The sequence below is a fragment of the Rhipicephalus sanguineus genome, chromosome 4, assembly GCF_013339695.2.
Source record: "Rhipicephalus sanguineus isolate Rsan-2018 chromosome 4, BIME_Rsan_1.4, whole genome shotgun sequence".
Taxonomy (NCBI): Eukaryota; Metazoa; Arthropoda; class Arachnida; order Ixodida; family Ixodidae; genus Rhipicephalus; species Rhipicephalus sanguineus.
The window spans coordinates 102,754,737-102,781,425 of NC_051179.1; the positions used below are offsets into that span (position 1 = coordinate 102,754,737).

The 26,689-nt window shown below is 44.6% G+C and overlaps 2 protein-coding genes across 3 annotated transcripts in view; both read right to left on the reverse strand.

The window, feature by feature from the left end:
- Positions 1-26,689, reverse strand: part of LOC119390488 (3 beta-hydroxysteroid dehydrogenase type 7) — a 442,541-nt gene that overhangs the window by 368,022 nt on the left and 47,830 nt on the right. The window lies entirely within an intron of this gene.
- On the reverse strand, positions 6,519-26,601 carry LOC119390486 (clathrin heavy chain 1). The gene is made up of 8 exons (XM_037658097.2): positions 26,237-26,601; positions 25,988-26,088; positions 23,878-24,008; positions 19,649-19,801; positions 17,084-17,202; positions 13,925-14,218; positions 11,049-11,219; positions 6,519-9,312 (listed from the first exon to the last, which is right to left on the reverse strand). Exons 1-8 carry the CDS (start codon positions 26,312-26,314, stop codon positions 9,211-9,213), a joined length of 1,149 nt encoding a protein of 382 aa, XP_037514025.1. The 5' UTR covers positions 26,315-26,601; the 3' UTR covers positions 6,519-9,210.

Genomic DNA, 26,689 nt, shown 5'->3' on the forward strand with positions numbered 1-26,689 from the left:
CAATGGCAGGTGACCAGATTAATGGACAGTAAATAGCACTAGCGTCTCGGCTATTAAGTAAGGATACTTGATTTAATTTATTTTGTCGGTTCTCTTGTGGCCAAAGAGAAAAAGTCCCACACGGTCACGTATTAGCAATAGAGACCTGCTCAGGCAAACCAACTTTTCTCTTTTCTTTGGCGTAGACATTAGCGTGCGTCCACATTTTCAACCATCTTTTAGGGGCCAATTAGAGATTGGAACATACTTCATGCAAAAAGAAAAAAAGAAGAAAAAATATCTACACTTTGCGAGATGCAAAACAAGACACAATGGCCAACGATTTGCTGCAATTCTAACACCTCATCTCTATCGTGGGAACAGCTCATGAAAAATAAAGCACCTATTATGCAGTGCTAAAGGGACACTAAAGAGAAAAACGATTTTTCTCGTATTTGCAACTTACTGTTTCACAATTCCAAAATCACCAAACTTGCCTCGAGAAGATGCTTGGTAAGCGAGAAAACACGTGAAAAGATAATGCGGGTGGCGATGCCACCTTGAAATTCCTGCACAAATCTCCATGACGTCATAGATTTTGACACCTATTAGGTCCTACGTAGTTCCTAATCGGTAAAACTAAATTAAATTCTATTCTGAAGGGGCCATGGACTTAACATACCAAGTTTCAGGAAATTTCGTTGAGCCAATGTCGCCAAAATAGGAAAAATACGCTTTGAAATCCGTGACATCGCACGGGAAGATTTGGCGCGTAATTTAAGAATGAAACTGACTTTGAATTTCTCCTCTATTAATAAGCCTATTGTGGTGAAATAAACAGCATTAGAGTTTTCAGAGTGCTATTTATCAATCTAAACCAATTCATTTTTTTCACTTAAGTGTTCGGTTAACCGGTTTATTTTGAGCACCGTATATATACATGTGTAGTGTTTCAGTGTGGAGTGTCATCTGAGTAAGAAATGCAGTCCTTGTCAACATTAAATGTCGATATACAGTGAATAACCAATTTTTCAGACAAGCCTGATACATTGAACAATGACTTTGTGGCACCATCACCCAATGTACCAATGCCTATGTAAAGCGTCAATGTACAAGGATGTCTGCAATTTGAGATGCTGAAACAATTTGCCGGCCAATTTTTTGGAATTTCTGCCATGATTTTAGGTCCGTAAGGGCATCGTAAAGGAAATTTCAACAGCACGGGAATAAACACGAATGCATGAATGGAGTGCTGACACTGACAAACGCTGTCCGTGTCGGATCTCTTTGCGTGCATTCGTGTTTATTTCCGCGCTGTTGAAATTTCCTTTACGATGAACTACCAACTCGCCAAAACTCTCACGTTAACCGTAAGGGCAATAGTCCAAATCACCACAGCCACCCTGTTACCTTATAGCCTAAAACAAACGGTCTCGAACCCAGATCTGTTTCCAAAAGTCAGCTACCCCACAATCCAAAGGTGCCATGCAGTCGAGCGTGCGCAATGCAATGCTGCGAAACATGCCAAAAATGCAAACGGGGCAACTGCCGCAGGATGAAGTTAACTACTGTCACATTCAACAGTCATCTCTGGTCACAGTATGAGTATTAGTACTGATTATGATGATATAGTGTTAAATAGCACAAAGGATCAATTATGACTAAGGAGGGCCAAAGTACAAATACCTAGACATCTAAAAAAAGGTGTACTGGCTGGCCTTCAGAACTATTTCAGACATTGCTGCGAAGATTTGAGCTCTTGAGGGCAGGTAAAAAAGCATGTTTTCATTTTTTTTTTCCGGCCGATTTCGCGGTGCGTAGAGCCCGAAAAATTGGACGTTGACTGGAAATGATTTTTCAAGCACCATCTGCAATTATTAAGAATAGCGGAGTCGGGACGAAATGATTACTTTTGTGGGACGGAATATGTGTAATTGTTTGAAATAAGAAATGGGGTGATGACTACTACACAGTTACTTTGTGAACAGAGATACCAGCAATTGTTGCTTAGTAAGTAACCTCAGTCATTAAGAAATCAACAGCCACTATTCATAAGTGCCCCTGATCATGAGAAGGAAACTACAGAAGAATAAGAATTGCTTGGAGCACATGACCTGCGGCTTACCTTCGAGAAGTGTACAATCATTGCATTCTACCTGCATTAACACATGGGGCAGACAGTTAGAATTAGGACATAAGCTTGAGAAGAAGTTAGGGACTACGCAAAGAGTGACTGAACAAGAAATGTTAGTTTGAAATGAAAAGTGCATGATTTGAATTCTGCCAGTACGAATCCATCTATGACCATTTCAAAGTTAGGAATCAGATGTAGGTTATCGATAACATTATGGCAAATAGAGTGGCGTTTTGAAGGCTACCTTAACATCTAAACATCTAGAGCAGACGAGTGATGGTTCGTAGGGGTACCAGGGTGGATTTGCAAATATGGAAAAAGACAGTTGACAACGAACTGTAATCAGACAGAGCGAGAAAGCTTGGAAATCTATAGGTACCGAACAGAATGATGTGACGCGTGGTAACGGCAAATGGGTAACGGCAAATGGGAACCTCCCCTTGATGCCATGCAGGTAGTTTGCATTCGAGAGGTCGTCGAAAGTGAGAACACAATGACAAATTAATAATAGTATCGTTGATGGAAATGCACCGAGGTTAACGAATTAGCCTAGCCTGAAATTGGCATTCACTCAAGAGCTATGTGATACAAGAGCAGTGAAAGTGCTTCCAAGAATGTGTGCGAGTTTAAAAAGCCCGGTATGCAAGAGATTGCTTGCTCACTGACAGGTTCTCCAAAAGTATGGCGTAGTAACTACTGAGCACCACACACACGTTACACAGTCCAGTGTGACATGACCACTGTATGCCTTGCTAAGGATTAGCGCCTTTGAGAGAGAGCAACAGGAGAAATCAGGCAAAAACACAATCGGTGTTGGTCCCCCTTGACGAAGATAGGGGGATCCACCAGCTATTTGGTGACAAACTTGTGTACAGAGTAAAAACAGGAACACAAAAAAAACACCGTCTACGCAAACAGCATGAAAAATACAAGAGACGATAAAAAGTGAACACGAGGAAATAAATAACAAAAAAGAAAGACAATACAGTTCTGTCTGGTACCAGGATGTTGATAGCTGACAGAGCCCACCTGGTTCCAGGAAAGGCTGAATCATGAGAGCACCCAGTGCAATCGAATCTCGTACAAAACGCAGACTCGTGAACTACTCGGCAGTGAACGGCTCGTGAAGGACACCCACACATTGTAAGGAAAACGCAGGGCAAACTAGGGCATGGCGAAACACTTGCTTATCTAAAACACTCTCGAATAAGGTTATTCAGTCTACGCTACCTTTACTTAGTGTGGCATGCAAATGCATCACGATCATTATGCAGCGATAAATGCAGCTGACTTCTTAATAAGGAAGTGCGAGAAGTGTACCGTACTCACGGAATTAAACGCAACATGGCACGGTGCTCGAGAGCACATTGTCGTGTCACTACGGATCTAATAACTAAAGGCAATGCAGACTTCGAGCCGAGTCCATGAGCCGGAACTACACCAATGTCGCACGAACTGTAGACAGTGAAAACAAAGGTATCCCCACCACTCTTTAGTCCCAATTTGATGCATTTCATTCGATCGGTGCAGTACACATTTTTAAGAATGCACAAATCACAACACAAAGCTTTAAATTACCAACAAGTGTAGGTTCCTTGTCTGATTAGCACCCAAGATTTTCTACCGTAAGAACCAATTCAAAGGTTGCAGCAGGTCTGAGTTAAGCATAAGGCAAAACCGGTAAGTGCTACAAGTACATTCTCATATGTATTTATAACTCTCCCCAGTCTGACACTTGTGCATTCCAAGACCATAGGTGCAGACGCCCTCTGTTAAACAACTCACTAGCAAACACCAAGCTATGTGACGCTTGTCTTGCTGTCTTGGCAGCAAAGCGTTCAGTTCATCCAGACTCAAAGTGCAGGAGGAGATTGCCTCAATTGCAAGAGATCGTGACATTCAGTCGTATGGCAAGCTTCGACATTGAAAGGTTTAACTACTAACACACACAAGCGTGGTAAAAACTAAACCAGGCACATGTAAAAATGAGAGAACAGAGAAAATGCAGCGCAATGGCTCGTCAACTGCACGCTACTACTCCAAACCGAAAGACGAAATTGTCAGACACGACAGATCTTTCGAGATATGGGAGGGCAGCTTCCTTGCCGCATTCTTTCAAAAAGATGTTTTAAAGAAGTGAGCGCAACAAGCTGCTCCCCTTAAGATCAGTACACGTGTTACCAGAACTTCGTGGCATTCCATTTACAGTTCTAACCAATCGCCTCCCTCTGCTGTCATGATCAGCAACAAAACAAAAAGGGAGTGGTAATTACATTAGACAACATACAACATGCAGCACGTAATGGGTAGCGCCTTGGCTGCTGTAACGAGCAACCAATCAAGCGAGTCAGAAGACTATGTTTAAAAACACTATGACACACTATCACTTGATAATGCTAGTCAGCCAATGAGAAGTAAATTAACACTAATTAAGTACACATGGCTAAACCAGCAATGCCTGGCACCCACAGTGTATAGCAGAGTCTCTTTGAACAGGACTCGAAGGGACTGGGAGAAAGTGTTCCACTTAACATGACCTCCATTTACTCAGAGAGATGTATAACGGCGCAACATCAAAATTCAAAACGAATCAAATTAGAGGCAGCTGTGTTCCATTTGACCGATATCTGTTTGCCGAGATTCTACTACTCTGCTGTTGATCCAGTTTCTCGCAACAAGCTGACATTTCATTCCATTTCACAAAAGGCAAAAATTCAATAGCTGACTCAAAGTTCAACAAAGCGGGGAAAAAAAACAAAACGGGTACACTCAGAACCCGACCTCATCCAAGAGGCGCACAAGGTAGCACCTGCGTGACATCAGCAGTGGTGTTACAAAAAACTATATTCATAAAAGACCGTTACTACGAACATCTTATGGGAAGACGTCGGTCTTGAAAAGTGTTTTTTTAATGGCTGGGTGAATGAAATGAAATTTAATACCCTTATTCAGTTTTTTCTGGATTCCAAACCTCCGAGGAGATTTTTAATAGCTGTATTAGAACAAAAGATGTGCTATTTCTACAACGTTTTCTAGCTCAATTCTTACGGGGATTTTTGGCAACTCCTCTTCGTCAAACACAAAAGCAAAGTTTGCGGTACGGTTGCCAGAAAGCTGGTCTAGCTGATGATGCTATTTATTTTCTTACAATGTTGTTTACCAAACAATAATTTTCAATAATCGTAAAGTGCATGAAGCAAAAATTTTTCACTCATGTCTGGGTCAGTTTATTTTGCATTCGAAGTTCGATGAAAACGATCAAATTAGCATCATTGGCTAGACCAGCTCTCTGGCAGCCTTGCCACACACTTTGTTTTTGTGTTTGACAAAGTAAACTTGCGAAAAAATCACCGTAAGAAAGATGCTCTCAGAAATTACATATCTTTCGTTCTAATGCAGATAATACAAACCTACTTGAACATTGGGAATCTGCAGAAAAAGCTGAATAAGTGTATTAAATTGCACTCAGTTAAGCCAAGTAATAAAAAAAAATGTTTTCAACACCCACATCTCCCCGTACTCACTGCAAAAGTCCTCAGAACCGAAAATTCACTGCAAATATTGCTAACTCACAGGCTTTCACCCTTGACCACCATACTTACACACACTTTGTGAAGCAACAAACATTTGTCACTCCCTAAAAAAAACCCCCCAAGAGTCATCTCTTCAGGAAAACATTTGACAAAAGGAAAACCTGAACAAATAAGCACTTGTAGCCTTTCTGGTACGGTAAGTCTGTGGCATTGATAAGACATAGTAGCATAAAACAGAACGAGTGCTACACTCGGAGACAACTTTTCTCGACAGCACTGTGGAAGCTACGGAACCTAAGCGCATGCCTGCTACCGTGCCAAAAAATAGTACTTAAGATTACCGATAATTTTCTCATTTGCCTTGCGGAAATACATGCTGCTTTATTTATTATGAGACTCAAACAGTTGCGGGAAGTCGTAGGTAAGATACAGTTATTGTTCATTTTGCAAGAATGCCTTCCTTTTCTTTCCATTTCTTAGACAGCATCACCTTTTCAGCACGCCCGTTTTCCAAAGTAAACGTGGCGTCCGTGACGTAGTGGGTCAGTGTACGGCCGCAAATGCGCTGTTTAGTTCTCCAAGAAAAATATACTCATAATATAACACGAAAATGTACACTGTACAATCAAAATGTTTCTCCCATTCACATTTTTCGTGTATATATTTTCTAAACGCGTTAACGATGTGAGCGAGCCAAACCGAAATCAGCCGCAAGCTGCCGTACTACCTGCGGAGCAACACGAATGCGCGGAAGCCCCGCCTCTGTAGCCGTTGCTCCACTGTCAAGATAAGTTGTTGCCGAGTATAGCAAGCATTTTCACTGCTAAATCAAACGTACCCACCACCCTTCCCCCAACCTCTAAATAAAAGAAAATTGTTGCGCTCGTTTAGCATTAGTAAAAACTGACTTTTGACTACTTCTATAGCTTCATTAGGGCGCACAAGTATTGGAGGTCGCACGCAATGTTTAGGTGACCAGTCGTACCAGGAAACGTAAAGACATCGCAACCAGAACTAGCATGCTCACACACTTCAACATAATAGTGTAAAACGATACACACTACAAATATTTTTAAAATGCAAATATATAATATGAAAGGAAAAAGCCATTTTGTTTCAAACATGAGGAGGAAGAAAAATAACGAAAAAGCCAAAGCAGCTATTCCAGCATCTCCATAGTAGCATGTTGCGTAAATGATTAAAAAGAAAGATATAGTTACAACCGGCTCTTTCAACTAAGCGGTGGTCTCATTTGCAGTCAAAATTTCGCATCACGTTAACACTCTGAGGCGCACTCTTTTAATTGATAGGACAACGCTTGGATGCAGTGCATTGCCACTTCGTTCAGGGCTATGCCCACATAATCTCTGGTGGTGCTAGAACACAAAGTGCAGGTTTTCTCGGCAACGAAACAGAGGTGTACTATCTGTTATTGTTTCAAAGATAGGGGACAGAAACTATGTTGATCCATAACAGTTCGTTACAGTTCTTGCTGGCATTCCTGTCATTAGCAACTATTTTTCCATTCAAATGTCGTCAAAGATTACTAACTGTTCGGTGAGACGAAAATGCATTCCATAATGGACAAAATAGGCAAGGTGCTGCGCAGTTTTAAACGAAGTTCACCACAAAATTCCGATTCTGTTTGACGTTTTAGCACAGGACCAGTACTATTGCCAAAAAATGCTGCTTATGTGTTACTTCGTTACCTATTCAACGTTTTGCAAGAGTGGCATAAAAAGTACATACATAGCAGAAATGCAAGATATCAAAGTAAGTACTACCACGACGAAAAGAGAGCCACTTGCATGTTAAATTCGAAAAATAATGCACAGCGCTACTCCTGCATTCCGCAGCGCAGCTTTAGTGAAAACAATCCCAGAAGCATTTGCGAAACAACACTTTTGTGCAAAGAGTCGCAGCATACAAAACGCCCTTTCTAAAATACAGCACGAAAAGTGAACGTGAACTAGTAAACAACTGCCACGTTTGAAAGCACTCACTGAGCGAGTTTAAAAACTTCGCCTTCTTGTAAGGAAAGCCTTCTGCGCTCAGGACCAGCCCGTGGAGTCGCTTTACTATCTCCTACACTAGAAAACAGGTCTTACTACTAAACATCCTTTACTAACGTTCTTTCCTAGTAGTAGTTCTTTACATGGCAGTGGCCCATTACACAGACTATAATACTCCCGTTCCTCAACCCTTCGTTTTTTTTTGTTTTGTTTTGCATACCTGCTTTTTCTTAAACTGCTCTTTAACCCACTGTTCCCCTCCCCTTAGTGTAGGGTAGCAAACCAGGCATTTCTATTCCGGTTAACATCCATGCCTTTTCCTCATTTGTATCTCTCGCTCTTACTAGTAAACAACTTGCAAGGCCCTGTACTAGTAAACAAGCCTCACAATAGCTTCGCAAAACCGGTGCCGTTTCTGAACGGCAAGCATGGGCAGAGATATTAGAGCCAGCCGTGAACTGTAATGGAAACAAAGAATGTAAACAAAAAACTTTGGTCGTTGCGTGTAGACACCCTTCCCTACCTATATGCCACATGCACAGCCTTGAAGTGAGGATCAGGAAACAGCTAGAGTGCTGAGAAATGAAAAAGCCGCAAGTGACGGCAGCATGGCCATACATGACTGAAACACGCAGCACCCACAACGCAAGAAGGCTCAATTTCGCAGAGTAATTCTTCAATCGCTGCTGTTTCTTTTAAAAATCCGCACCACCATACTCGCATTGTGTGCTTCCTACGGCACGCTTACGTACTTTGCGCATTCCAGTATTACACTAATCACAGCTCGCTTCTGTTAACACAAACCAGTACTTTTCTCAATGCGGTAGATGGCTCCTTTGCAATGTACACCTACCACACATTGTGCATTTTGAATAAAATCGCCATCATACCGAACACAAAAAAAAAAAAAATCAAGGCCGCAGATTTGCACTTATAACCTGCACCAAATCTAAGTACTAAACTTAAGTACAAAGCACGAATGCAAGTTACACTAGAATTTCTTTTTTACTTACGTGCGGCTCCATAGTGACGCTGCACACATTGCTGTGTAGCTGCATGGAAAGGCGCCGTTGTCTGTACCATGCCATTGTCTTAGAATCTAGGATCTGCACACTAATTAGCCTTGCATTGTTTTAAGTCTCGTATTGCTTCTACATCTCGCAGAAGAAGTAGTAATGACGGTTGAATATATGAGACAAACATTGCTTGCAAAGCTTGCCTTTTCAAAAAATTTGGGTGGGGTCTTCTGTGCTTAGTTATGCGCACGGCTACCTCCTTTCCTTCTCTCCTATCCGAGCTTGGCGACTGGGCACAACAGTCGCGCACAGGTGCAGGCTATACTCATGCAAATATACCACGCACATACCTTTTCACACTAGGAAGGCATGTGGCACAAGCACGGCACGTACACACTAAAACGCTTTACAGAACCCTGGCAAGATCATCACTCTTAGTCCCCGATGACTAGACAAAACACGAGAGCATTACTTTGACCCAGTGCGGCGCTTTGCACTGCCTCCATGCAGTACCGGGAGCGGCGGGGGGTGCACACTCAGGGCAAGGTCTGGCGCAGTCGAGTGGCGATGGCCGGTCTGTTCACCACCTCTACGATGCGCCGCAGAAGCGCTGCCTTTTTTATCTTCACTAAGAGGACCTGTGTGGCGCAACCAGAAATACAAACCAAGGTTGACAAGACTTTCATGGGTGAAAAAAATTCTTCTGTGCAGTTTTTATCAACTACACAAATTTAAACAGCTGCACTACTTCTTCCATCTTGCCACATGTTACTGATAGCCTATGCATTGTCACACAGCATGGCAAGTGTTGTACTGCCTTTAATTAACATGCGAGAATAAAAATGTGTGGGGGGTTCAACGTCCTGACGGAAAAAGGACAGGAGTAAAGAGCAGCAAGGACGACTGTTCACTGTAAAAACGTTTCAAAATCTTGCTAATTCTGAGGTTTCCTGTGCCAAAGCATAGATGTGATCGTGGGGCACACTATAATGGGAGACTCCAACCTAGGTCTCTATAATACGCACGTAAACATCGAAGCACATAAAGAACGTTATTGCATTCTGCCCCTATCTAGCTGTGAACATTGTAGCAAAGGCGAAACCCGTAAACATAAGCCTCTTCGCACCACACCATGTGTCCTGAGCCATTACGTAACGGTGCATAGACTTATTGTAAAGCTGTGTTTTAGAAAAGTCATATGCAGGAACCTACACTTCAGAAATGCAGTTAAAAGGCAAGTTGAAAAGGTTTCATAATTTGGCAAAACTTCGAGGTTAACAAGGACCAATGTTATTGTCAGTTGGCAAACCGTGATTACACATTCCAAAGTCATTTCTTTTTAAAAAGTGCTTCAGCTTGCCTTTAACGGATGAACCTTCAAATGACTCATCACACATAGTGTAAGTGTTGTAGCCATCACCAACAACAAACTTTTTTGTGACACATTAGCTAACATTGCACAGACAACTGTCGGTTTTTCGGACACCCGATCTTACGGACACAATTGAAAAATTCGGATGCTTTTGCGGTACCACCACAAGTGCCATAGAGTCAACGTACATATGAACTTCTGAAATTTTGGATGCTGAAACTCTGTGGCATCCAATTTTTTTGGACTTTCTTCTCAAATTGCAGGTCTGAAACAACATCAATTGAAGCCTCTACTGCTTCCACTTGATCATCTCCCAGGTTCAAACCGATGCGTTCGCGAGTTAATCTATCTGCGGATTCAAAAAGTCAGCTTTGCGGCAATGCAAAGGTGTGAAGTATACAGAGACTCTGGAGGGGCCACTGTCACGGCGTAGCATGGCGCTGCCTTTATGGATAAACACCGAAAATTGCACAGAGGCATGATGGCGGCAGGTGGCAAATAAGCCAGCACGATTTAAGTGTTGACAACCATATTATGATAAGTATGTTCAGCTAACTGCTCAGTACTATAGTGCATGTGACCTTGCACAGTTGTAAGCATACTGCATGCTTTTAATACAAACTACCGTGCTGCCATTCAGTGCTGCCTCTTGGTGCGAGACCGCCAAGTGCACTACAAAGACGCATTTCTGTCGCACATATCCAATTATGATGATGATAGTTTCCTCATAGGCCACGCAGCGGCACATACCAAATTGATGACGATAGTTCTCTTCTTCATTTTTAGTGAGTAGTGGGATTAGTAGTGGTGAGTAGTGGGATTTACCCAATGGTGTGGCACATACCCGTTTATGGTGATGACAGTTCTTTGGTACGGGGTGAACAAGGAACGATTTGCTAAAGAGCTTCGCTGTTATAACCATAAGCCCATTTCAACCTCCATTTAGCTAGTGACATATACCTCAATGACGCAGGGCTACAGAAATCCTATTCTCGAGCTCACCTGGCCATTGCGTGACACGACCATGAGCCCACACGTGGGTGTGATCGAGGCAGTGAAGGTGATGTCGGGACACACGACGTGCAGACAGAGTGGCGTCACTGTCTCCAGGTCGCACAGGTGCACGACACCGCACTTGGTCAGCACGTACACCAGGCCCTGGCTGCTGGACACCTGGACCGAGCAATGACATCACAGTCGCAGGATCGCATGCCAGGCACGGATAATTAACACACGATGCTTTATCTGCCGCTAAAGCTGCACCGTTGTCACACCAGAGGAAGTCCATGAATGACGGTGCCACTGCAGCTAAGAGAAAAAACTCTAAAGCACAACACATTAGGCCTTGGTTGTAAAGCAGTGAAATGATGTAAATTAAATTACAGCAGACTTTCATTAAACGGAGCCTGACGGAACCAGGAAAATACGGTCCATTTAACGGGCGTTCCATTTACTGAGAGATGAACAGGGGCGCAGAATTAAAGTACAAAATTAATTGTATTAGAGGCAGCTCTTCCACTTAAGCAGTAGTTCTGTTTAAGGACACAGGGTAGGCCCTGTACAATACTCACAGAATGAAACAGGGCAAATTAGGGCTAAGTAACACAGATACTTTTGTTTCCGCCATCTTCAGTTATTGTTACATCAGCGTAATTTCGACTGGAATGCATAGATCAGAGCCAACAGTATCTTTAGAGACCAGATTCGTCACGACATGACACGGTTATTTCGAGCAATTGCGCATACCAGTCGTCATACTAAAATCAGCCTTCTGTTTCTTCAAGTTGTTTTGATAATGAGACAAATAGTATAATAAAAAAAAATTATTTCGAGATATTGAGAGGAAAAAAAAAAGTTTATTTCATGTTTTGTTCAAAAACAACATGTACTGAACAACCTGCAATATAGTCATCACATGAACCAGCTTTTCGCTTCTTTTTTTGTTTTTTTGGTTCCCTGGCTTGTTTTGTCATATCCTCCGTCTCTCTGTTGGCCAAATACTGCCAATGGCGGTCGATCTCACCCAAACATGTCACAGCGTTGCACCTCGGTGATACGCCAAACAGCCTTGAGAACGTTTCCCCGGGCCATGCTGGCATTTTTTAAAGTTAGAACGGTTTCAAAGGTGGAAGACTGAGGGTGACCATTTCAAGGAACACGACCCATTGTGTTCTCTACGAGTGCCACCATTCTTCCGCGTTCTGTGCAGACAGAGTTACTCGTAATCACGGTTTGTAGATGCTCCACGTCAATCAAGTGTTGCCATTGTCACTACAGGCAACATTTTGTCCTCACGGCGACGCGGAATGAGGACAGAGCTCACTTGCTCAAGTTCTCGCACGAGTGCTCCCAGTCTCGTTTCTGTTAGAAGACGAAGTGCGTCGATTTCCAATTTTACTGCGCTTTCGGAACAGTTTCTTTGATTTATCAAAAGAGCATATCTTTTGCCGCCGCAACAAAATGAACAAAGGCGCAACGAAACGCGAAATAAATGCACAGAACTGCGTCTCCATGTGCGTTTCACACACACAAGGCAGGTAGATTCGGTAAATGTCACGCGTGTTGAAAAAAACTGCGCCATGTGCCTTTAAGTAGCCAGAATACTTTTTTAAAAGCCTGCTAAGCTCAGGAAAACTACGAGTTTCGATTTTTTAAAAATTGACTCGAGGCAGAAAGCTCAGGTTGTCCACAGTCTAAGAAAAGGAGGCTTGGCTGCTCGCCAGTGAGTCTCGAAAACCTGGTCCTTTTGGCTCAATCAAAATGTGCAAAAATGTGTGGGGCACTGGATATTGTTAAAGGGGTACTGACACTTTTTTTTTTCGAAGGCGCGTTTACTCTGCCATACAAATCTCCTTTATACAATGACGGCTCTGAGCGAGTGTGAAGCTCAGAAAATGATATTTTATTTTGATATTAAAGTCAATTTTCTCATGGTGCCAACACCTACCAACATCGACACTACCTTGACGTCAGGCTACGGTACTAATTCTGGTGACTTTACGCAGCAGTCTAGCTACTTGCAATGACGTCAGGTACCAAAACTTCCAAAATGCCCGCTTGCGCATCAGCAACAGAGTACGGTGCAGAGCTGCCATGGAAACGTTCCGATATCTTGCGCGAGTACGCGATGAGAAGCTCATATCGTGTCGTAACGTCAGGGTAGAGTAGGAACCAAAACTAACTTTTAAAAACATACTGTAACCACTTTTTCAGAGTGCACTCACGCATAACTGTACATTTTCTAGGCTCTTGAGGGCTTGGCCTTTCATTTGACACAAGAAAACTACGACTGAAAATCTTCGTGTCAGTACCCCTTTAAGGAAGGCCTTATCATTTCAAACAAACAAAAAACTAGATTTTGATTTTTTTTTTTTTTACCCTACCCTGTGAAAGAGATTTCTGTTTACTGAGAGCCTACTGTAACTGAATTCTGGAATTTTATGTGCCAAAACAACACACTGACTACAACACACGTTACAGTGGGGTGAGGCTTCTGTTTAATTTAAACACCCTGGCCATCTTGCATGTGAACGCAAGTGTTTGTGTTCACACTCATGGTACACAAGCATTCTTGTATTCCACCCTTCAGAAGTGCAAGTTATGGGAGGGGGAGGGAGGTATGTTCTTCCATTTCACCCCCATCGAAATGCAGCCATCATGGCTGGGAATCAAACCCGCATCCTTGTATTAGGCAGTGCAACACGATACCTGCCAAGCTGTCATAGTAGGTACCTAAGAGCATTCCATACACAGTGCATGCATTCATTCAAAGCACATGAAAGAAGTGGTTTAGGGACCCTTTAATTTTTCCTACTTTTTGGCATCTACTAGTATCTCATGGGAAGCCATATTAACTGGGCAAGGAAAGCACGACTGACCTGCAGACACACGGGGAAGTCAAACTTGTCGAGGGGGTCGAAAAACTCGAGCGTCTCGGCAATGGGACCCCGCAGGGCACCCCCCGTGCAGGCGGGTGGACCCAGCTCGGTCAGGTGGAGCCGCCCCTCGGGCCGCTGTCCCGCGGGTCCCCGGTCGGCCAGCAGTAGCAGCTGCGAGACGTACGCCTGTTCCTGGAACTGGTGCCTGCACAGCTGCACGCACTGGCCGGGCAGCAGCTGGCTCACTCGCCGGTCTACGCTGTACAGCTGGACCAGTCCAGAGACCACCTGCTCCTGCACCACCCAACGGAAGGGGGCCACCACGGAAGGGTGAAGCACTCGCTTTTGCAATGCATGAGAGCTTTACACGGCTATTCAAATTGTCACATTGTTGCGATGGTGAAGAGCACAGAAGCCAAAGTGTTACCTTACAGATTGAAATGTTTATAGGGCAAAGTTGTGCCCCTCTCCAAAAAAACAATAGTGAGCAAGCAAGTGCTCATTCTTGGGAATAGAAATGATGGCGCTACCTTCTGCCACCACTTGACCACCAATGGGGCACCTCTCTTCTCATTAGAAGAATCGGTGGATGGCCAGTGGCATTGGGAATTGAACCCAGCACCTTCCGTATTGAAGGCACCGCAGTGGTGGTCCTGTGGTAGAGTATTCCTAACCTAAAACACTATCTAGGCAATGGTCATAGAAAAGAGTACACCACTGCTTATCTTGCGTCGGGTAAGGGGCGCACACGTCTTTTGCCTCGCTCATTGGTAATCACTCATGCATTGCTACCAGATCTGTAGAAATGGCTTGTTGATAAATGCAGTTGGTGAGAACCGGCATGGGGCCAAATGCATCCGAGTTAACTGATACGTGTCGCTGTACGAGTTGGCAAGTAGGCAAGACCCAACGTAATAACTGATAAATTCTGCCAATTAATAACAGTTGACAAATAAACCAGTTTTTGGTGTGCTTGATGATTATGAAATGAATAATAAATAAAGTGCACAGTTCTAACCTGTTAAAGAAACTTGCCAAAAATGCATCTGTAGATCACTTATCTATACTATACAAAATCTCCGCCGACATGCAGCATCTGCTGCCACATGAAGCCGATCGTTCCTAGTTGTGTGCAGCACATCGCCAACTATGCCGACGCCGTCATTGCCAAGGTGTTTGCTGTGTACTGTATGCACATGTTTGTCATGAAACTGCTCGTGATGCCCACTTCGTTCCCGACTGCACACGGGCGCAGCGATGGTGAGCTGCTTTTGTTCAAGGCAACGCGTCTGCGCAGTGCACTTAGCGGTCTTGCACAAAGAGGCAGCATGAAAGGCGGCCCGGCGCATTTCGGTTGTCGCCTATTAAAAGCATGCAGTATGCTTACAACTGCGCTAGGCCACATGCAATACCTAGCAGTTGGCCAATGATGCTTATTATGAAGGGTTGTCAGCAATTAAGCTGTACCGGCACGTCTGCCGCCTGCCGCCATCACGCCTCCGTACATTTCAAGTGCTTATCCATAAAGTAGGGGTGTGCGAATATTCGAAATTTCGAATATTTTTCGATTAGTGTTTGCTATTCGATTCGATTCGCACTGGAATTTTACTATTCGAACTTCCCAAAAACAAATACAGTCAACATCCGATTAAAAGTGATCCCCCTACAAATGTTTAATATGCTTCACCTCATTACACTTTCGTATTGCGGCAAAGCTGCCTTTCAAGCTCTGTTACGGTCGAACTTGGCCGAGACACAGTCAACGTCCGATTGAAAGTGACCCACCTACAGATGTTTAATATGCTTCACCTCATCACACCCCGGAATTGTGGCAAAGGTGCCTTTCAAGCTCCGTTACGGTCGAACTTAGCCAAGACACAGACAATGTCCGATTGGAAGTGGTCCCTAGATTTTCAATATACTTCACCTCATCACACCCCGGTATTGCGGCAAAGCTGCCTTTAAAGCTCCGCTACGGTCGCAAATGTATTAAAATACTCAAGAAAACGCTGGTTCCAACATGGAGATGAAAGATGTGGCAGAGGTGGGGGCTCAATTAATGCTGTTTCGGACCTGAAATTTGGGCAGCAAATCTGAAAAATCGGACAAAATTTCAGATGTTCTTATATATCGACGTCTATGAGGCAGATTTGGAACTCCAGACTTGAAGGGAGCACACCCTTGTCCGCCACATCAGTTGGGCTTCCACAGCAGTTGAAAGAGGAGGAGAGGCTGAGGAAATGGCGTCTTTGCCTATCACGTGTAAAGTGTTGTCGGCAACACTTTGGTTGCACCAAATCATGTACATAAATAGAATTCGGCCTCTACATTGCCTCATTCTTGATAAGACAACTATGAAACACCACCCCGCCAGCGCTTCATCAACCTAGCAAAAAGAAACCCTTTCGTGTTGCTATTTCATAAGAACATACTTAGGGATTCTCTGCAACTTTTTTCTCTAATTTCACTTCGAAGTATTCGAAAAATGTTTGAGAAATATTCGAAAATTATTTGAAAATTATTCGATTCAATTTGCACTCAATCTTTATTATTCAAATTCGCTTCGCACCCAATATTTTGCTATTCACACAGCTCTACCATAAAGACATCGCCGCACTGCGTAGTTATATTGGCCCCTTCAGGTTTTTGGCCTGCTTCACCCGATAACACCTAAGCATTGCGGCAAAGCTGACTTTCGGACACTGCTACGGCCACAGATTGAATCACAACAGCGCTGGTTCAAACCTACAAGATGATAGATGCGGCAGAGGTGGGGGGACTTTAATGCCGTTTCGGACTTGAAATTTGGGCAGAAAGTCCGAAAAATCGGACGCCGAAGAGTTCCAGCATCCGAAATTTCAGACATTCTTATACGTTGACATCTATGGCACTTGTGGTGGTGCTGCGAAAACGTCCGAATTTTCAAGCATGTCCGAAAAATCGGTAGTTGACTGTATTTAATTCTACATTCCACATGAGGTGTTCATGTCCAACTTGTTTGGGAAAATTTCGAAATCTGGACATCTCTACTTCCAAGCGACTACAGTTTGCCATTCCACAATAAGTTTCATCAGCCTGTCAAGCAATCAGCGCTACTGATACGTTGTAACTCCTCAACAAGAAAAGGCTATCGAAAGAGGCTGTCGGTTCAGGACCCACCTCCTGAAAGAGTCCGGTGACAGCCAGCCACTTCAGGCCTGGGTCTGTGATGTAGCCCACCAGTTCCGTGTTGCGTATGCGCTCATGAAGCGAAAACATGAACACCGGCTGTGTTGGTGCTGGAATGGACAGAGAAAAAAGACAGCACTGTTACCCGTGGCATTAGTTAGTCACGTTCACCAGAATTATGATGCGAGAGGTTCGATTACACAAGCCTGCGTATATCACATCTTTTCGATATTCTTCCCATGCCACTAATGGTAAGAATGTTCTTTTTTATCACCAGCTCCATTTACACTGGTTCCTTTTGTGCAGTTTGGCAAGTGTTTAGTTCACCATACTCAGTTAGGTGCAGTGCTGGGGAGGCTAGCGAGACTTCTTGCAGGAGATGTGTTTGCATCAAGAAATAGTTCAATGTTCTTACCCCCCAGAATAGTACTTTCGTTTTTACGGCGAGTAGTAAGTGAGGATGTTTTGTGCCTCACAAGCAAACAAATGCCCTTACACGTCTGTTATTATGTGGCTGGATCGCTTAGCATTTATTTGCTCTCGTTTTCGCATCTAAAGCTGTTATGAGATCACAACAACAGTGCCGTAGTTGTCCGCCGCCACCGGTGTCCGTAACCGCTATCGCGCGAAATAAGAAAAAATTAAATAAATAAAAAAAATCCAGGATCGGCTGGGATTTGAACCCGGGCCCTCTGCGTTGCAGTCGAGTATTCTACCACACAGTGGTAGAATACCAGTGCTTCAAACTCTTTTGCAAAAAGACCCTATAGTACAGGCGTCATGTCGGGCAAGGAATCGCGTTAACCAGTGTAATATAGCGTGGCAGAAGAGTAATACAACAACCAGGTGTCACACAATGCTAATTGCGCGAGTGTGTGGTTCACAAGCTTCCCACCCACTACAAAGTGCTCAGCCATAAATCTTCATCGTCATCAGCCACACGCAGCATCAACAAAGCGCACATAATGCCTCACAGGTGTGTAGCTTAGCCACAGAAAGACGAAAAGTGGCATACCTGGTGCTTCTCTACTTCACAAAAATTATGATTTATGGCGTAGTGGATGCCTTGCATGTGTACTTGTGTTAGATGCCCCAAGAGAGTTTGGAACGGGCTCTAGAAAGGCCGCTCTTCGAGCTTTCGCTGCGACTGTGCTGCACGCTGCGTGCAGGCCTGGCGTCTTCTGTGGTACTATTCCATTTGCAGCCCATCGCGACGCGTCGCCAAGAGGCTCGTGCTTGGCTCGCACGAGTGTTTACAACGGTGAAAGCCGACCACGAGACGCGCGGAGTTGCACACACTGCTGACCAGACATCTTGCATGGCTTCCCCAGCGTTGCACTTGATGTGTGAAACGGAGTGTACATCGTAATCATCATCATCGGCCTGCTCTATGTCTACTGCAGGGCAAAGGCTGCTCTCAGTGATCTTCGATTTACCCTGTTCTGTACGAGCTGATTCCATTTCATTCCTCTGAACTTCCCGATTTCATCACCCATCCTACATCTCTGACAGCTTCCAGTGCATTTCCTACCCCTTGGTACCCATTCCGTCATTCTCACTGACCATTGGTTATCTGCTCAAAGCATCACGTCACCCACTCATGTCCATGTTTCGCTCTTAATGTCAACAAGGATATCACCAACCCCAGTTTATTCTATGTTGCACTCTCCTCTCTTCCTGTCACTCAATGTTCCACCATTGTTTGTTCCCTCGCATGCTGCGTGTTATAACCACTAAAATGAATTTCAATCGCAGCAAGCTTTTGCCTACCATTAAACGCAGGAAAGGGAGGGTTTGCAAACAAGAACAAGCCTTGATTTGGGTTTTCCATCATTAGGTGCCCAGACTATGCCTGATGAAGGTTCCCCCCCGCCTTTGCCCAGCCACACAGGAACAGCACCCCACCCCCACTGTGTACGTGGCATTGCTATGGGATACAGCAAATTCATGCGCACACAGCTGGATGCAGTCTCATGAACGAGGACTGCTTTTAAATAAATGTAAACAGCACAAAACCAACATGGACATGAAAAGAAGCAAGACAGCACACGGGACTTATGGCTTCTCATCTTCAAGTCGGTTTACGCCGTTTGCACTCGGTACGGACTACCAATGGGCCCAGTAAGCCACAGTGCCATTTCTAACAGTTCTGAAACGGTGTTCAGCAAACTTCTGTTACACTTAGGAGCAAAGTAGATGTGTTTGAACTCTGTTGAGTTCTTGCGAAATTGAATGAACCCAATACCCACAGTCATACGGGCCACTCCTGATTGTGTTTAAGCCCAAGTGCGATCAAAATTCTCGTTTGTGATTAGCACCGTTCTGTAGTTTGCACACAGGAGCCAATGGATTAAAATGAGCACTGTTCCTCTCGGTCAGAAGTGCAACACATGATAACAGCATAAGTTCAAAAAGTTCACAAGCACTACAGAGCCTGCATCCCATTGGCTGTACATCATACACTATTAGCAGTGGATTACGAACATAGAACAAGTTTAGCATTAAGTTTAGACCAACAGTATCGCCTCGACCAACACGGGGGCGCACAGTACTCACCCGAAGAGCAGTCCCAGTGGAAGACAGCGTCGCGGGTGACCAGGCCCAGAGTGGACGGTGTGACCCAGGCCCAGTAGACGAGATCTCGCTCCAGCCGGCTCTTGTGCAGCAACTTCTTGGTGCGTGTGCTGTACAGGTACAGCGCCCACTGGTCTGCATGCAACAGTGGTCACGCGTTGATAACAACGTCCTCAACTTCACTCATGTCTCCCTGTTTTCTTTACATCCTATGATGACGTAACTGCTCTATCCTATCATTTCACTTAGACCGTATCCTTCCTGCGAACAAGGGACAGTTCAAGTGTATGCTGCAGAGTGAGATGGTTACAATGCCTGCTGCCTTCTATACCATTACTGCTTTTTGTCCTTCATGTAATAAACTACATTAAAACCTCATTAATTCGAACTCGAATATTTCCAAACCCCACTTAATTCGAGTGATTTTTCAATGTAAATACGAGTGGATAATTTGAAGCAGTGGTCGTTTAATTCAAAAACTTTGGGTGCATTGTGCCAATTCCCGATCCCAATTTCGCCGCAAATCCATGAAAACGACTGCCCTTAGGAGCCACAAGGCAATGTAATGTAGCGATACTAATGAGTGACAGCTCAAGCGCCACAACCTCGCTCTGCTGCCAGCGCAAAAAAAAAAAAGCGGTCTTGTGGTCAGCTGGAACATGCACCTGCAGAAAAGACATGCTTCACTGCAACACAGCGGCGACATGCGGGCCGCATGTCACATGCTTATCGCAATGTCATGATTATTTACCCATTCTTTCTGGGAAAAGAAAAAATTGTAACGAACGGTCTGACGGAAATCGCGATATATTCGAACCTCCGACTTTATTTTACCAGAAAGAATGGCCGAATGGTTGCATCATGACGCGCCGACGCTGCGAGGAGCTGGTGACGTGCTGCCCGCGTGTCACCACTGTGCTGCAGTGAAGCATGTTTCTTTTCTGCAGGCGCGCATTTCAGCTAACAAGACAGTTTTTCTTTCTTTTTTTCTTTTTGCGCTGGCAGCAGGGAGGCCCACCGTTTCTCCTGGTTTGCGGCAAAATTTGGCCCGGGTATTGCTGGAAAACATAACGCTTGGAGCCACAAACTAGCAGGCACAGCAAACGACCACCTCTGCTCACTTTCAAAAATTCAAAGACCCTTGCATCCTGCTTTTTGTATGTTTTGTTAATCCGAAAACCCGCTTAATTCGACGATTTTTCACAGTCCCAGTAACTTTGAATTAACCAGGTTTTACTGTATTACTATAACTACCACTACTACAACGAGAAAGGTGGCAACCACCTTTCTCGTTGTAGCAACCACCTATATTTGGTGCCACTTTTAACCAAATATAGCTCAGATACAAATGCAGGTCATAATAACTGGCACACATCTGTAAAAAAATTTTATGCAGACCTCAAGCTCTCAGGGAATAACTTTAATTAGGCTAAGCTCCCTTTGGCATTTGCTGGGAGAGTTTCACTCGCATAGGCCACATGACGAAACTGAACAGGTTTTCATGGAAAGAACTCCTCGCTGAATGTAGATTTGAGGCACTACAGCACCTCAAGCGCATCGAATAGAAGCCAGAGTCTGCTGTACATTTTTCACAACAAAGAAAAATTGTTTCGTATATAATGTGTTCCACAAGGTACCCATTTGCATCCGTGAATGATATGATCCTGTGCCACCCCGTCTCATCACTACTTATTGATGCCTCCCAGGCTCGCATTCACAAGCAAATGTGCGCTCACAAGTTGAGTCGTTCTTCATTGGGTCGAAGCAGCCCCACTTTACGTTTAAGAGCCAGCATGCAGTTGAATTCTTGAATTTGAAAAAATAAAGTCAAGCTTTACATGCCACAACCGCATCATCATTACTAGGCATGCATGCCATCGTGAGAGAGACTGGACTATTTTATACGACATTATTTGGGTATTTAAACATGCACCTGAATGCATGTTTTTACTGTTCTTGCTTTTCTGTGCTCAGTGTAGGCATCAGGCAATACAGTGTGCGAACTAAAGCCACTACAGTGCAAGTATACCTTATGCTTGATTCTATTGCCTACTTATCTATCTAAAATGGCGGACAGTGATAATTAGAGACCGGATTTTAGGCAAATGCCTATTTCATTGCTTGTGCTCTTATCACCCCACACTGATATATCAGCATGAATTAGAGGTTATGAAGGTGTTTCATAGTGTTTTTATTGTGCTTATAAAAGCCTATAAGGGCCTATAAATGCCTATTTTTGAAATCAGCACCTATATGAACACTATTTAACCTCAAATTTCGCTTTTGAGTGCAGTTTGAGGCCGTTATTCATACTACTGGGTAACACTGCTCATAACTCTATGGGGTTCAACCTATTCATCTAGTTCAACCTCCCGGAAAACAACTGCCAGCAGCAGCGAAGTGGGACGCGCCCGGCCAGCATACATCGCTGCACTGACATGGCGCGAGCGGTTGGTGAATGCGAGACCACAGAGAGCCATCAGGGGAAAGGAAAGTGAAGAACAAAAGAAAACACAAAAAAAGCAGTGCAACTTGCACAAAGTCATGCAAGGCTGGGGCACCTAGCTGGTCCTGGCTTGGCTAGGCTTTTACCCTCTCACCTGCCTTTCTCCCACCCCTCTCCGTACTATACTATAAATCTATGCTTGCTTTTTTATCGTTCTTTTTATTTTTTAGTGTGGGTCCTTTCTGTCTCATTCTCTGTCTTTCTATCTTGCTCTGTATTTCTTCTCTTTTTTTTCTTGCTCTTTCTTTCTGTCTTTCTCTCTCTATAGCCGTTCTCTCGCCTTCTACCTTTTTCACTCCTCGACCATAGCAGCTCTGCTGTAGAACTCCTATAGGGCATATGTGCCACAGAAATTGGGTAAATCCAACTACTCACCACAGTGGTCCACTAAAAATTAGTGAGAGAACACACAGACAGCAAACACCGATTAGAGGTCGCCCGTTTCAGCTTCTCTCATTAACTATCTGTACAGAGTGCCTGGGCGGTGACTTAACATGTGCCAGCTCATGACGACAATTACTTTCTATCTGCGACACATGGCAAACCTCGACCACAACAGTTCTGCAGTAAACTGTGACATGTACACGTGTTTTTTTTTGTTCATAATCTATATTTTAAGGTGTTCACCCCCAGGGGAGAAACTGGCTCTATGTAATTCGACACAACCAGTAGGAGGCATCCCTCATTTCTGGTTTTTTAGCTGTCCGGCTATCCTCTCCTGCTCCGCCCTTCTCATTCATGCCGAAAAGAAGGACCCCCATGAGTGTGCTGATTCAATAGCGGACACTTGACTCTCCATGCTACAGAATAAACAGAAAGACCGTGTTCTGCGAGCCGTGCGGGACAAGGAACAATTGCACGGCTATGTTAAGCTGTTGGCGCCTTCGTCATCATAAACAATAACATTTCTTGCTTTCCTGTTGCATATGCATGTCGCGCACTTCTTGGCTTGAAATTATTTGCATGTAAAATTTATTGTGCCTATAAGTTTTGGAGGCCTGCAACGTCGTTTTGTCTGCCTATTTTTGACGCCTAAAATGCGCTTTTTTAATGCGTAAAAATCCGGCCTCTAGTGATAACGCAGGTGGAACCACTGACAAAAAGGTGAAAAGGAATAGTACTGGAACAGAATCATTACATTATGCACGCTCAAACTTCTGCCACGTTCACAAGAGTGTGCAACAAATTAGTTCGTTTAGACCCATGATTCTGTTTCAGAGCCAGTGTCAAATCACTGTATAGTATTTTATCGAGATAATGATCACCAATGATCAGGGGCAGATACAACCGCGGTTTATGTACGTTCATGTGTTTGTTTATGTGTAGACAGATACAGAACATAAAGAGTAAAGGGGGGGGGGTTAAATAATAATAATATCTGGGGTTTAACGTCCCAAAACCACGATATGATTATGAGAGACGCCGTAGTGGAGGGCTCCAGAAATTTCGACCACCTGGGGTTCTTTAACGTGCACCTAAATCTAAGGGGGGTTTAAACCCTAAAACCACCCCTCTGGTTATACCAATGCCAATGATGGCATTGATATTTATTTATTAAATAAATGGTGACACCATTTTTTCATCTTCTCCAGTCACTTTGTGAGATGCCCCCCCCCATCTGAGAGTATTCAAGCCCCACTGCAAACACACCTTCAATGACGTTTTAAATAAATAAATGCCCATAGTTGTAAGGTGCATCTCTTACCTGTGATGGCTAATAGAGGCTTGTCTGGGTTCAGCTTGGCACAGCGTGCCTCGACCTTGTAAGTCTGCGGTGCAGACCTCTGTGGGTTGAACACTGTCACCACAGAGCACCGGTCGGCACTGCTGGAAGCACTGCGGCAAATAACATTGCTATGTCACACCCACAGTGTCAGTTCACTCAAATTCACTTCTCATAGGACACCTTCAACCACGCTTCAGGTTAATATACATTTTCACACACTCTAGTTTAAGAACACTGACACATTATGTGTTACTGTCCTTGCTCAATTATCGAGCAGAGACTATCATTTGAAATTGGGCTAGCTGATTTGCACCAAAGACCTACATGAGAGGAAACCATATTGAAATGTCAATCCCGTATGTCATTGCAGCTGACCGTGACAAAAGCACTGTTGTAGTTCTTAACAGCAAGCCTGCACAAGCGGCTGTAGCCTGTATTGCTATTTTTTGTGACACAAGTGTTATTTCACAACAAAAGTCAGCAGCAATAGTTACTGATTGTGGTGGTGTGCCTGTGCTTTCTCTTTACCCTCCCCATTCCGCAGTTTAAGGTAGCATATAAAAAAAATTGGCCGCGTATCTGCATGCTCCGCTGCAAATGCCGTGTAAAGACGATAGAGGAGGCGCTGCGTCTACGCTGCATTAGAGTTACTGTATATGCTACCTTTAGGTAGCAGAGTTGCGCATAGGTCCAGCTAGCAACCACAGCTATGCGGTGAAGTCGCACTCCGTTTTTGCAGGCGACATGCCTACTGTGTCGCCGATTAACATGTCCGGCGTGTCGAAGACCGCCGATAAACATTGGCTGTCGATGACTAGTGTTAATTCAGTTCGCCGCAGCGGCGGCGTCGAGAAGTATAAAAATTGGACCGAGCGTCAGCTTCTCCGCAATGCATGGTTGCTAGCGGCGTTTGGAATACAGATTCGCAACTCTGCTACCTAAAGGTAGCATATACAATAACTCTAACGCTGCGTGCGATATGGATGCCATCTGGCAACATCGGGAAACATGAGCTTGTGCAGAGGGTTTCCTTCCTCCGTGGCAGAGGGCGTTCGTCGGCGCGCATAGCATGGCATTTTCAGCGCAGCCGCAGCTTAAGAAACTAGAGTCTTAGAATTATGTATCTATGTATTTTCTATTAAAGGAACACACCACCTAATACTTACCTAGTGATCTTGCGCCTCAGATATGTGTAATATTTACTTTTTGATCAACAACGTTCACAAGTATGAACAGCCGTACCAGCTCAAGATGGGTGGGCGGTAAGCAAGTGGTTCAACTTTGACAGAAAGACAGACAGATAGACAGGCCAAAATTTCTGCGTTTAAGTTCCCCAAGAAAGACTATCGTCTTTAATATTCCGTGGTGGTTAATCTACATGCCTTTCCCCTCTCCTGTTTCTCTACCCCTCTAGTTTAAGATCAATGTCTCTGGTCTTGAAGTGGGGCCACTGGATTCGAGGAGCAAAATGCTCTGTAAAGCCTTATCTGATACTACACCTCACAGGTACAATCTACAGTCAGCGCATGATCGCAAAATCATTAGATGTGTTTCACATAGTCATGTAAAATTTCAGATGCTGTAGCATGTATGCTTATGGGACAGGGACTAACGACAAGCCGCAGGAGTTGTCAGTTTGCTCTGGTTTAACCCCCAAGCTGTGACTTCATCTTTGGTGGTTCGAATACCACTGTGTATTATGTAAGAACTATGTTTCCTTCTGATACTGCCACCGTATCGGAAGATACTGTGGCATCAATGCAAATTCTTTGGCTCCAGAGGGTGTGCCCACGACAGGGGCACATTCACTGATATGAAACGAATCCAAAATGTCACATGCAATGTGTCATGTTGTAGTATGCGTGAAGGTGTAGGAGCGACGGGGCACAACATAGCCCTGCGGCTCTCATTTTACTGTTAGAACAGTGCGTGTTTTGAACAGAGAGAGCTTACGGACGTGAGTATTCCAAGCACTTGGCATAGCCAGAACGTGCGCACTGGGGCGCGTGAAACGGTAGCGCGCGCTTCCCGACAGATGCTACCACGCTCGCGAGCTTCTGCGGCCCAGCAGCTACAACAGCAAACTCACTTTCGGCAGGTCATGGTGTGGCGAATGCAGAGCCACTGGCTCGGGGTGATCGTAACACGCGGCCATGTGACGTGCTCCAACGGAATGCCCAGCTGAGTCAACTGAAATGCGAGAAGCAAACACGCAGCTGTCAGATCTCGTGCCGCGCTGACAAAAACTGCGCGCCACTGCGGACACGCCGACCTTCCTAGCGCGCCGAGGAAACTAGGCAGCTCTCGTGAAAGTGCGAGGGGCAGCTGCAAATTTTACCTGGACGAGTTCTGTGACGCAGAGCGAAGGGCCGATGCTTTTCGGGTCGGCGGTCGACTTTTTCCTGACGACGGACATCGTCAGTCGCTGTCATCGGACGGACGCGTTTGGCAGCGAATGACTCCCCAGCAGGACGGTGCGTGAACATGGGGGCATCGAGTATCGCCTTATGTCAACGCCAACCGCGGCGTTGCCGCCAGCGGGGACACCCTACACAACGTGCAAGGCAGCAGCGGGATTTAGCAGCAGTCCGCACGCAAACATCCGCAAAAACTCGGGCCGGCGGTGATGCCGATGACCATGGCATCGTCGTTCCCCCACAACCACTCATCTGTCATCGTGCGAGCGGCTATCGAGACAGGCAGCAGATTAAACGGGTTCTCCTTGTCCCGTGAAAACAATGTCCATTTGGACTTTGACACTTAGCTAGAAGAAGGGTCGTCGGCCGATAAG